Source organism: Syngnathus floridae, chromosome 3, assembly GCF_059516105.1.
Source record: "Syngnathus floridae isolate MCC-2025c chromosome 3, RoL_Sflo_1.0, whole genome shotgun sequence".
Taxonomy (NCBI): Eukaryota; Metazoa; Chordata; class Actinopteri; order Syngnathiformes; family Syngnathidae; genus Syngnathus; species Syngnathus floridae.
In genome coordinates, this window is record NC_142415.1 from 5,764,358 (window position 1) to 5,776,703 (window position 12,346).

The following is a 12,346-nucleotide window of genomic DNA, read 5'->3' on the forward strand; positions in this document are numbered from 1 at the left end:
AGATTATTCAACATTGTGCAGTAAGATTTTTAATACTTAATATCTCCACTAGTCAAGACCTACAAATTCTGATTCATACCAGCCTCAAATGAATTTGAATTTAAATGAGATATGCTAAAGAGAAGATGCCTATTAAAGTGTTATACCTACATTTGTCCTATTTATTACAACATAATCAATGCTAATTTTATTTTATAGCAAAAACGCAGCAGCTGAACTTATTAAAACAAGATTGCTCAGGTTCCAGACAAATTTTATGGGAGAATCAAGGTGGTATTCACATTCATCTAAATCTCTCAAGGTTGCAGGATTCCTCAAGAGTAAAGAAAACCCAATAAACAAGCGTTGCAGACTTAAAAGTGTTTTCGACTAGTTTTGATTGTTCAATTCCAAAAAAAACTCATTGGTCAATACCCATCCATCCATCCATCCATCCATCCATCCATCCATCCATCCATCCATCCATCCATCCATCCATCCATCCATCCATCCATCCATCCATCCATCCATCCATTTTTTGAACCGCTTATAGCCACATGGGTCACAGGCATGTTTGAGATTATACCAGGGGTCTTTGAGCGATAGGTGGGGTACACCCTGAACCGCTCACATAGACTTAGTTAAACAAGCATTCACACTCACAATCACAATTATGGAGAATTTGGAGTGGTCAATTGTCCTACCATGCATGTTTTTTTGGGAATTTGGGAGGAAACCGGAGAACCCGGCAAAAATCCACACAGGCACAAGGAGAACATGCAAACAGGAAGGCCAGAGCCAATATTGAACCCTGCACCTTCAAACTGTGAGGCCAACGTGCTAACCAGTGTTCCACTGTCCAAAGGTTAGACTCCAGAACCTTGATTGAGGCGCATGTTATTTTTTATGTCTTCATTTTGCCACGATTTGTTCCATTTGGCTCAGAACATTTACTGTTCCTAAGCTCATGAACACAAAGAATGGGAGAATTAGCTATGTGATGAACATACTGTTGCGTTTTGTTCAAGATGGAAAACAAAGATGTGGAGTAACAGTTGGTTCTTTATTTGTGATATCTTGGGTTGTTTTACGGCAGTCAGTACACATGGCACTTCAGCAGATGAAAAAACAACGTCATAGTTCCGGTCAAAAGGTGTTATTGTGTCCACAAGCAGGAATAAGGAAGAGAAGGGAGGAAGAAAGAAAGAAGGAAAAAAGTCCTTATTAGATAGACATCTGTTCTGTTATCACCTGAATGTCTTGTTATCTACTGAATATTTTGTATCTATTTGTCATGAAGTTACTGAGCTGGGCCTTATATGTTATGGAAAATTACCACCTCTGTGTGCTGTGTCTGTGCTCTGATGGAGCAACTATGTTTGTATAAATTAATAAGAGTATTTACACATTGATTGACATGATAAATTAACAGGAATATTTACACATTGATTGACAGGAGTGATTTATTTACACATTGATTGAAATGAAAAGTATAAAACTATAAAAAGTATATAAGTTCGTATAAACTACAAAAAATATGTACATATTGCTTTTGCTCTCTCTTCAATACATAAAAAGCTTTCAGGGTCTTTTCAGTTTTGTATCCCCGCTCGGTAAGAGCATAATGTGGCCAAATGGTTCTTCTGTGTTTCGAAGCAAGGTTTCAAACCAGTTGTGTGTGATTAATCTTCTGAGAGCAGTGAGTTGTGAACATTTCAGAAAAGGCTTCAATGTCTTTAGACCAAGCATTATTCTCACTGAAGCACTAACCCAGAGACTAACTATAGTTTTAAAAGTTCATCGAGTGCTGAGTATGAATATCTAGAAGGTAAAGAGAAAAACATTATCAGAACCTGAAGTAGCATGTGTGATTAAAAACTAAGACTGTCTGCATTATAAAATCACATCTTCAATCTGTTCTATCCTATTAATTTACGGTACTTTCATGTTTTTTGTCTCACCAGTAGTACCGTAATTTTCGGACTATAAGTCGCACCGGAGTATAAGTTGCACCAGCCATAAAATGCACAATACAGTGAAAAAAAACATACACAAGTCACACCGGAGTATAAGTCGCACTTTTGGGGCAAATTTATTTGTCAAAATCCAACACCAAGAACAGACATGAACCAGCAACAACAGGCTAAACGATACGGTGTGCTAACGTGACATATACACAAACGAGGAGCTGAGAACAGGCCTGAGTAACATTCAGAGTTATTCAAAAGAGTATTACATAAATAACACGTTTATCAAACCATCTGTGTCACTCCAATTCATTAAATCCATCAATCTTCCTTTATGTAAACAATGCCGCGTATGTGCCACATATGCGCCGCTGACGTCGGACTCGTAAGTTGCATTTCTAATTATTCCACAGACCCATATAACGATATATAAAGTATATTTCAAATAACTGTCACATAACAACAATATTATCAAACCATCTGTGTCACTCCTAATCATTACATCCATCGATCCAATTCCTCGTCCTTTATGTCAACAAGGTGTGCGCCGCACAGATCTAGTATACAACTATATTGTAGCGTTACCAGGAAACACGTGGGTTTGGTAAACGGCTCTTTATTTAACAAAACAAGAGTTCAACGAGCCAACAACTACTGAACTGTAATGGTAAAAACATATACAAGTTGCTACACGAAATAAAATATATCAAATAACTATAACATAAATAAGTTTTTCAGACCTTGTGTCACTCCAAATCATTAAATCCTTCAAATGTGGGGCCCTTCGTCATCTTCGTCATCCCGTGATAGAATCCTTTGTCCTTATGTAAACAACCGCCGCGCTGCTGACGTCACTTGCAGGTCAAATGACAGTAATCCCTTGCTACATCGCGGTTCGTTTATCGCGGTTTCACTACATCACGGATTTTTGAATTTTGAAAATTTGCGAAAAAATTCACATATAAGTCGCTCCTGAGTATAAGTCGCCCCCCCACCCAAACTATGAAAAAAAACGCGACTCATAGTCCGAAAATTACGGTATTTGCGTTGAAGATATGCAACACAAGAGGTGGCAAAAACATGGCTGAATAACCAACTGATTTCCTTTTAGTTATTTTACATTTTTCAAAATGGTTGATTATCGTGATATCGCTAGTCACACTTTAAAATAACAAATAGGGTAGACACAATTGACTATCTGATGTTTGTATGTAGGTGTGCATGCGTGCAATTGTGTAAACAAACATCAGCAGCTTAGTTGATTGAACTGCTAAGAGTCTCGCATACATTTTATGAGAACTACACTTTTTGCATGGAGCGGCTACAAAAAATTATTCTACACCACTCAGAATAGTAATGTGTATACTGTATTACAGTTTTTCTCTATTGGTTTGGCATTTCTTGAAACAGAAATTACATTCTCAAAACTCTAAGATCATTTGGCATAACATTCTTACAGTTCAGCACAACACTACAGCTAACCTGCAAAAGTACATCTCTCCCAAAACTGTTCACCCATGCTTCAGACCTGATTCCTTTCCCATGTAAACAGTCAGTGCCACCCAAATGGCAAAGATTCTTCTCAATTGCCTTGGCTCATTTCAGCACTCTTTAGTATGTTTTGCAAAACTAAACTGGATGGTCCAGCAAAACACCATGGTTCACCAGCAAAAGCTCATATCTCTCCAAAAACAGTTCACCCATGTGTCAAAATGCGGTTTCTTTCTCATTCAAATAGTCAGTGCCCCCAAAATGCATCATCCTTTTGGCATTGTGTGAGCACTACAAGTCAAAATATTAACATGTTTTGTCACTACCTAACAGAATACAATAGTGTATAAAACTGAAGGAAAAGAAGTTACACAGCAAGATCTCAAGTGGCCTCAAAGCTTTGACATCACACACAAAATACAGTCATACCAACCATGTTTATTCACTCAAATACCATAATTTCCGGACTATAAGCCGTGACTTTTTTCCAAACTTTTGGACCCTGCGGCTTATAGTCAGATGCGGCTTATATAAGATTTTTTTCGTGATTTTTGTGATGACTTGATCACTTTTACTCTTAACACTATTATATACAGTAAAAGCTACAAAACAAACTGACATATAACTCGTTTTCAAATCAGACGAGTAAAAACTGGTCAAATATTTAAAAAAAAAGATATTATTAAAAGTGAAGACAATTTGCAATTCTAGTAATGACACACGAATTTGATGCACAATTTGTCTTCGCGAGCCACATAGAATGATGTGGCGGGCCGTATCTGGCCCCCGGGCCTTGAGTTTGACACCTGTGCTCTAAACCCTTTCTCTTACTCTGCCATGTCACTCAGAGATTACACAAAGCAGTCGCGCTGTTTGGACCATCTGCATTGTATTAAAACCCAATCAATCAGCATTTAAATTCAATTCTTCTGACATTTTGCTCACCAAAAACAAGTTGTAATGAAGGTGAACTTTTAATGCATTTTATTCAGAAGGTTACTTTGAACCTTAAACGGCGGCGCGGCGTACTTATGGATTTTTACGGCCTCCAAGAGCAAGAGCGAGGTAGTCAAAGAATAGATAATGCGCCAAAGAAGACGTGTTAGTTCGTGTTTACATTTCGCGCATCACGCAGAACGCGATCAAGACGGACATTACGGAAAGGAAGCCTTTATACACAAACCATCATCATGGGGGCCAAAAGAAATGCATATGATGCCGCTTTTAACCCAAAGGAAGTCGATGTTGCTGACATTATCTTGTGTCTACTCTGGAGCGTACTTATGGATTTTTACGGCCTCCGGTCTCCAGGGGGAGCTCTAGCAGGAAGCAAGAGCGAGACAGACGAAGAAGAGATAATGCGCCGAAGAAGACGCGCTAGTTTGTGTTTTGATCGTCTCTCGCATCACGCACACACCCGCATTCACACAAAGACAGGAAGCTTTTATACACAAACCGTCATTATGGGGGACAAAAGAAATGCATATGATGCCGCTTTTAAGCTATACGTGTCGCTCGCTAGTTTAATGTAATTTAGCGCTTCGTGCATGAATAAGATTAGCATGAACAGACCCTCTTCACACTCGAAGAAATGCATAAAAGCGACGACGAAAGAGAGACTGAGAAAGTGTGAGGCCACTCGGACACTAAGGAGGAAGACTTTGATGGTTTCAGTGCACAGGAGGAAGATGAAGACGGCTCTTTTTTTACTTTTACTGGTATGTTTTTTTAAACCAGCCCTGTTAGTGCTGTGCTCCCGTGTTGCTGCTGTGTTACCGCCGCGTCTCATTGACTTTGCTGTTACTTCCGTGTTACTGCGGTATTACTGCCGCGTCACAGGCAGTGTTTGGAAAGAAATGTTAAGGTATGTTATTAAAGCTTTAAAAAAACTTTCTGTGTCCAGTCTTTCTTTGCTAATAACTCGCGTGCACACTTCCACGTTGCTGCGGTACTACTGCTGCGTCACAGGCAATGTTTAGAAAGTATGTTATTAAAAAGGCTTTCTATGTGCTGTCTTTCTTTGTAAAAAAACTTGTGTGCACGTGCGGCTTATAGTCCGGTGCGGCTTATGTAAGAAAAAAACTAAAATATCCCTGAATTTTAGCTGGTGCGGTTTATAATCCGGTGCGGTTTATAGTCCGGCAATTATGGTACTTTGAAGTATGTAACTTTCATGCAGAATAGTATTGTCGAAGGAAAAGAAAAATATACACAGCACACATATACTGCAATATCAAGACATAAACAAAAAACAAGCAAATTAATGTGGCCTACAGTGCACTGTAAATAAATCTGCAGTTTACAGAAAACACTATAGCAACTCTTTACTGGTCGCTGTCCTCCCCCTCCTGCTCACCCGCCTGCTCCCCCTCCGCCGCCCCTCACTTATGATCACTGTCATGGCCATCCTCGCCCTCCTGTACTGCAGGGGGTATTTGACAGAAAGGAGAGGGAAATACTGAACATTTACTGCACTGAAATGTTAGTATGTATTACAGTAGTACTTGCTAGTACGTATTACGGTAGGCTACTGTACTGCTGCAATTTTTAGCTAAAATATTAATGTCAGATACAGTAAAACAAATACTTGGGAATCTGAAATCAGGTAAAGGGGGAACAGAAGCCAAAAAAGTTAAGGAACCACTGCTTACAGTATCTACAGTTAAGGTTATGACAATAAACAAGCACTAACTGACTTACTTCTACAAACTGGTACCGTAGCTCTTTCACTCTATCAGAGTTCCTTTCAAAGGGTAACCTATAAATTTGTTTCATGGTCATGTGATGCTTCTTCAATTTCCAGTCTATTGTGGAGATGCTTATGGAGTTGGTATTTTGGAAAATGGCATTTTCTTCAATGATGGCAGTGCGGATCTGTCTCAATGTGACAGATCTCTTGTTCTTGGTGATCACTAAGAAGTTTTCGTCTGCCACCCATGCAAGGTTGTCCTTCAATCCTAGATATAGAAATCAAAGGACAACTCTATATTATGTACAGTACCATTCGTATTTGTATGCTTTGAGTTTTTCTTACAGAATGAGTAACCAATGTATTGGGTTTTTTTTTGTTTCGATTGTTTGTCAATTTGGGTGTCACTCGCTGCCCGTATTTTGTGTATTTGCGTTGTGCTTGTGTCAGAGATTTGCTCACTCTCACTTATTTTGCAAGAACCACACGGGAGACAAGTAAGTCCTTTTAGACACCTGCAGGCGGAGAGTTCACTCGTTGAAGGAATGAAGTCTAAACTCTCCTTCCTGCAAGGGCATATTTATTAAGAGAAACAGAGTGGGGGTAAGAGTAGGCTGAATAGGAAGCCCTTGTCTTCTAGTCAAAACATATCATATTTACGACCTTGTGTAGGATGGGACAAGCTATCTTATTTATTACCGGTTGCATTCCAACATAATCATACGATAAGGATAATCTGAAAAACCCTAACAGCTTGGTTTTGGCTTAGAGCTGGACTTCATTTATTGCCAACCTCCTCTCAAACCCAGTTGTTACTCTCTTCTTCGTCCCGAGACGAATGCGAGTCAGTGGTAACAGATTCGTACGTATATCATATACGTACGTATGTTTGTTTGTAACGGCAATTTTTTAATTTAGCTTGAAATTATCCATTCCTTCGGGATTATTTTCTTGAGCTCCTCACCTATACGTCTCAAATCCTCCAGTATTTGATTTATACATGAAAGCATGCATTTATTGCCCCAAAGCGTTTTTTAATTATTGTTAATATTCACAGGCTTTTTTTGATTGAGACCACAAATATTGATGAATGTTCAGTAATAAATAATGTGTTGATTTCCCCACTACTTTGTGTTTCTCTAGCCTGTGAAAGTGACTTCTGGGGTCCCCGCTGCACTAATCGCTGTCAGTGTCGGAACGGGGCCAAATGTAACCCAATCACGGGAGCCTGCGTCTGCACAGATGGCTACCAGGGCTGGCGTTGCGAGGAGCCGTGTGAGCACAACTTCTATGGCAAGGACTGTCTGCTCGAGTGCCAATGCCTAAACGGTGCAACATGCCACCACGAAAGTGGCGAGTGCTTCTGTGGACCCGGATACACTGGGGCATTGTAGGTTGCTCGTCATTGTTGTGAATGCCTTTAACAGGATTCTGCTTGATTTGACTTGCTGTACATTCAGAAAGTATTCTGACTCCTTTCACTTTATCGTATTTAGTAATATACTAAATTATTCAATTGTTTTCTGTGTTGTGGACTCTGTACTGAATCACTAATCAATAGTACGTATAACATATTACAATTTTTACAGGTAATTCATACTACTCTGCCTCGTGTGTTGCTATCCTAACAACTGTGTTTGCATCTGCGTGATATATTTATTCACTAAATATCAATATGAAATGACCAGTCTAAAATTAATCACTTTACAATACTGTATTTCAAAATTCAATTTTTACATTTCACATCTAACATACTAGTTTGTAAAATGTAGCAATGTTCTTTGGGTCCAGTTGCGAGGACCCTTGTCCACCAGGGAAGCATGGCCTCCTGTGCGAGCAGCGCTGTCCCTGTCAGAATGGCGGAACGTGCCATCATGTGACTGGCGCATGCTCCTGTCCTGCTGGTTGGGTGGTATGATGAATTTTGCACCCTTTGTTTTAGACAAAAATTCCGCATTAACCAGTGTAAGGTTTTGTCTTCCTTTCTCAGGGTCCTGTGTGCGCACAGCCGTGTCAGTTTGGCTCATTCGGCATCAATTGCTCCCTGGAGTGCACGTGTCGTAATGGAGGCCTGTGTGATCACATCAGCGGCCAGTGCCAATGCACTTCTGGCTACATTGGAGAAAGGTACAGGACATTAACAGACAAAAAGATGACGTATGTTAAAAGATGATCTAACATTTAGTACAAATTACTTTTGGGAATAACATAAATCCACTACACACATTGACAAAGTTTAATTAGTATTTTCTTTTCTTTGAAGTTATTTGTAAGGAACTCCGACATGTTATCGTGAAAAGTGACATGACAACATCAGTACATTGACATACATTCAATTGCACAGAATTTGTACTTGTGTCTATCAAGGGATTCACGGCAACGTGAAGTGGGGAGTCTCCTGTGTCATATTGTCTCTTTGTCACTGTCATTCTGTCACTTCCGCATTCCTCCTCCACAAGCTGTCACAACACCTGCAACAACGGTGCAAGTTTTAAGTTTAAAAAGACTTACCGTATTCGGCCGAATATAAGATGACCCTTATTATAAGACAACCCCCTTTTCAAGACTGAAGTTTGAAAAAAGACTCTTTAAACACCAAATTTAATTTTTATACAGAAAATAATTACATTTGAAAAAATGATTATAACAATATATTCGAGAGAAAACGCATGTTATTTTGTCTCATTCAAATCATGCAAAAACTGTCTATCATATCTTAATGTCTGAACATTTAAATATGTAAACTAAAGTGCAATCACATTTGTAAATGAATGGCTTCTGGTTTTTGAAATGTAAATAAACCAATCTACTGTGATAAAACAACAAAATTGCAATAACTCCATTAACCATCAAAGTGAAGTCTAACTGTAACTGTAGTCTTGAAACAAATCTGAAAAATGAAAAACATTGCAATAAAATAATGCAAACTGCTACTGCTATTGTTGGAGAGCCTGAGGATCGTATAGGGGGTTGGCTTGGAGCTGTCAATCAAACGGCACGCACACGAAGCAAACCGCGATCGGACAAACGGCACAACAGTGGACAGTAGCAACAATGAAATGTACCTACTCACTTTGTGTCAAAGACGCACACAATCACAGCAACATACTCAGTCAATACCAGCAACCTTTAATTTACCAGTGCGCACAAGTGAATGGGTATAATGTCTAGACCAGTGGTTCTTAACCTGGGTTCGATCGAACCCTAGGGGTTCGGTGAGTCGGTCTCAGGGGTTCGACAGAGCTTCCACTGAGGAGGTCCGAACAAACCTGATTTATTGTGTAAATACTGATTTACCAGTATGTAATTTGTTGTGAGTTCATGCATTGTGTTGGTTTTGTTCTTTGATGATGATGATGTTCATACATGGCTCATTTTGTGCACCAGTAAAAAAAATATATGTCTAGAATTTAACAAAAAAAAATAATTCACGAACGAGGGGTTCGGTGAATGCGCATATGAAACTGGTGGGGTTTGGTACCTCCAACAAGGTTAAGAACCACTGGTCTAGACCCCGAATGTAAGACGACCCCCACTTTTTCGGTCTTATTTCAATGCAAAAAACATCGTCTTATATTCGGGCCAATACGGTACTTCTGCAAGGATCTCACTCTGCATTGTAGCCTAAGGTAGAATCAAATCCAGTCCATCATTGCAATGTTGTACAAGATGTTATACGGTGGGCATTCTAAAGCTGTTCCCTCTGGGGCAAACTGGTTTTTTTTTTTCATTTTTGTAGTAATAAACATTTACATTTAGCTCAGTGGCCTAGTAGTGAGTGTCCGCCCCGAGACTGGAAGGGTGTGGGTTCAAACCCCGGCCGGGTCATACCAAAGACTATAAAAATGGGACCCATTGCCTCCCTGCTTGGCACTCAGCATTAAGGGTTGGAATTGGGGGGTTAGATCACCAAATGATTCCCGAGCGCGGCACCGCTGCTGCTCACTGCTCCCCTCTCCCCCAGGGGATGGATCAAAATCACATGGGGATGGGTTAAATGCAGAGGACAAATTTCACCACACCCAGATGTGTGTGTGACGATGATCATTGGGGACTTTTAAAATGTGTTACTCTCCTTTTTTAATAAAGCCATAAAAAAGTAATAATAATGAAACAAGAAGTTGAATACTCCCCAAAAAAACAAGGTTGTTAGACTGCACTTGACCCAATAGGAACAATTACACAGACGTACAAAAAAACACTTCCGGCCAGCCACAGACCGTCCTTTTTTTAACTTTCCCTTCCTTCGTCCTTCATCCGCAAAAAGGGTGTCGTCTGGGATGGAATTCCCACCTGTTTGTTTGTTTGTTTGTTTGTTTGTTTGTTTGTTTGTTTGTTTGTTTGTTTGTTTGTTTTTAGGCTGTTTATTGGGTCTATCATGTCTCACATTTGACGAGTGGTGTGTGTGTGAGGCGGGGGGACTATAAAACCAAAGTTAAACGTTTATTGTCAACATCATTATAGGATATTATTTACACACAATTAGATTCATCATCTCATCACTATTCATCCTTCACACAGCCACTGGAAACAGAAATGTAATTCAGTCCAAATGCAGGCAGACAAGAGCTGAGACATTCACAACACTGCATTAAATGTGTCGACTTCAGGCAAAATGCTATACCACTTTTGTCTATTTGGCGCCGCGATAACCAATGAAAACTAGAAGTTGTCTAATAGGCCTTTAAAAGCAGTAGGATTCTATTTGTCATACACTAACCTATTATATATAGATTTGTTGATTGGCTTTTTACCAGCATTTATTTAATGCAGCTTTAAGCTGACCCTTAATACACAGTCACTATTATTCTTAGTGTCACATTATTATGCATTGGTACCATGTAACCCTGTGGTATGTGTCGCATGCAGAGAAGGAAAACTCTTGTTAAAAAAAATAACTGATGCCTTGCAGCAACATCTCCTTAGATCATTGGCTTCACAAGTTAACCTTGAGGAAAAATCTAGAGCTTGAGTCCTATAGGCAGTTTGGGGTTGCCTGCCATTCCGCTCTGGCAACTCCTGCGATGTCGATAGTTCCAAACTGTATGGGCCCGGCATTCCCCTTGGGCCAACCATCACAATGGAGAGGGGAGGGAGGTCGTGCTAACTAGGCAACCGGTGGTCCTCCATATCCCCCATGCTCTAGCCTGCACCTGGAGAGGACACTAGAGTTTTGCTTCACACCATTGAACCAACACGGGAAGCAGCAGTCTACCAGTTATAATGCTTGATTGGCGTAGCGCATGGCGCCAGGGGTTGCTTCTGATGGTGGGAAAGATATTCACATCTCATTGGAGAGCGACTACCCGCCCAAACTGGGCAGCCCCTGGCCAATACCCTGCTGTCCCTCCATGGTCTGCCTTCTTCATTGGATGCATGGGGTTTAGGTGACAGATGACAAGCAGACCGCAACATCTGCACCAGCCAAAAAAACAAAAAGTATGAGACCATGTTGGAACAACTGGCTTGTTGGAACGTCCTCACAATCCAACGGACTCTGAGTCCCTTTCGAGTTCACCTTGCTGAAGATGGTTGAAAGGATGGGAACAACTGCTTACTCTCTGTCTGCACACCTCTGCTGGTCCATTCACTCTCGTTAGTGCCTGACTTCTACACCTGAGGCAAAAGATGGATTTTATACCAATTTGTTGGACGTTCTTCCAGACGAAGCCCCAACACAGAAAGTCCTGGCGGCATCCTCACCCCAAACACTGGCACCAGCTCGACATGATCATCACCAGGCGCACAAGCCTCAAACAGATGCTTCTCGCCCGCATCTACCATAGCGCACACTGCTGTTCACTGAGATGCTGCAAGATCCGCCTGACACCAAAGCAACTCTATCGTGCCAAGCCACTTGAGAAGCCGCGCATTGACACTACCAAGGTGCATTATGGAGCAAAGCTTGAAGAATTTCTTTGAAGGTGCCATTTCTGCCGACCACCAATGTTGCATAGCCTAAGAAACTTGGAGCCCTCTGTGTCACGGCGCGTCTCGTTTTGTTTCCTTGTGTATATGTTGTCATGGTTTCGGTCCGCGTCTTTTCCCCCAATAAACCCTGGTCCAAGCTGCATTTGGTCACCCGGCTCCATTCCATTCGTGACACTCTGCCTGTTCCACCACCAGCTGAAGGGGTGTGAAGACAAGTTCACACACTAGGCCATTAAAAAAAGAGAGCCAAGCGATAAGAGAACATACAAAGAGACCCCACTGCAACCAG

General features: G+C 40.7%; 1 protein-coding gene across 2 annotated transcripts in view; it reads left to right on the plus strand.

Annotated features, from left to right (window-relative positions):
* LOC148400167 (multiple epidermal growth factor-like domains protein 11) overlaps positions 1–12,346 on the plus strand; it is a 125,399-nt gene that overhangs the window by 73,199 nt on the left and 39,854 nt on the right. For both annotated transcript variants that reach the window (XM_088372289.1, XM_088372290.1), the window contains exons 6-8: positions 7,270–7,516; positions 7,918–8,038; positions 8,117–8,253. In XM_088372289.1, the coding sequence (XP_088228415.1) occupies positions 7,270–7,516; positions 7,918–8,038; positions 8,117–8,253 (505 nt within the window). The remainder of the gene's footprint in view (positions 1–7,269; positions 7,517–7,917; positions 8,039–8,116; positions 8,254–12,346) is intronic.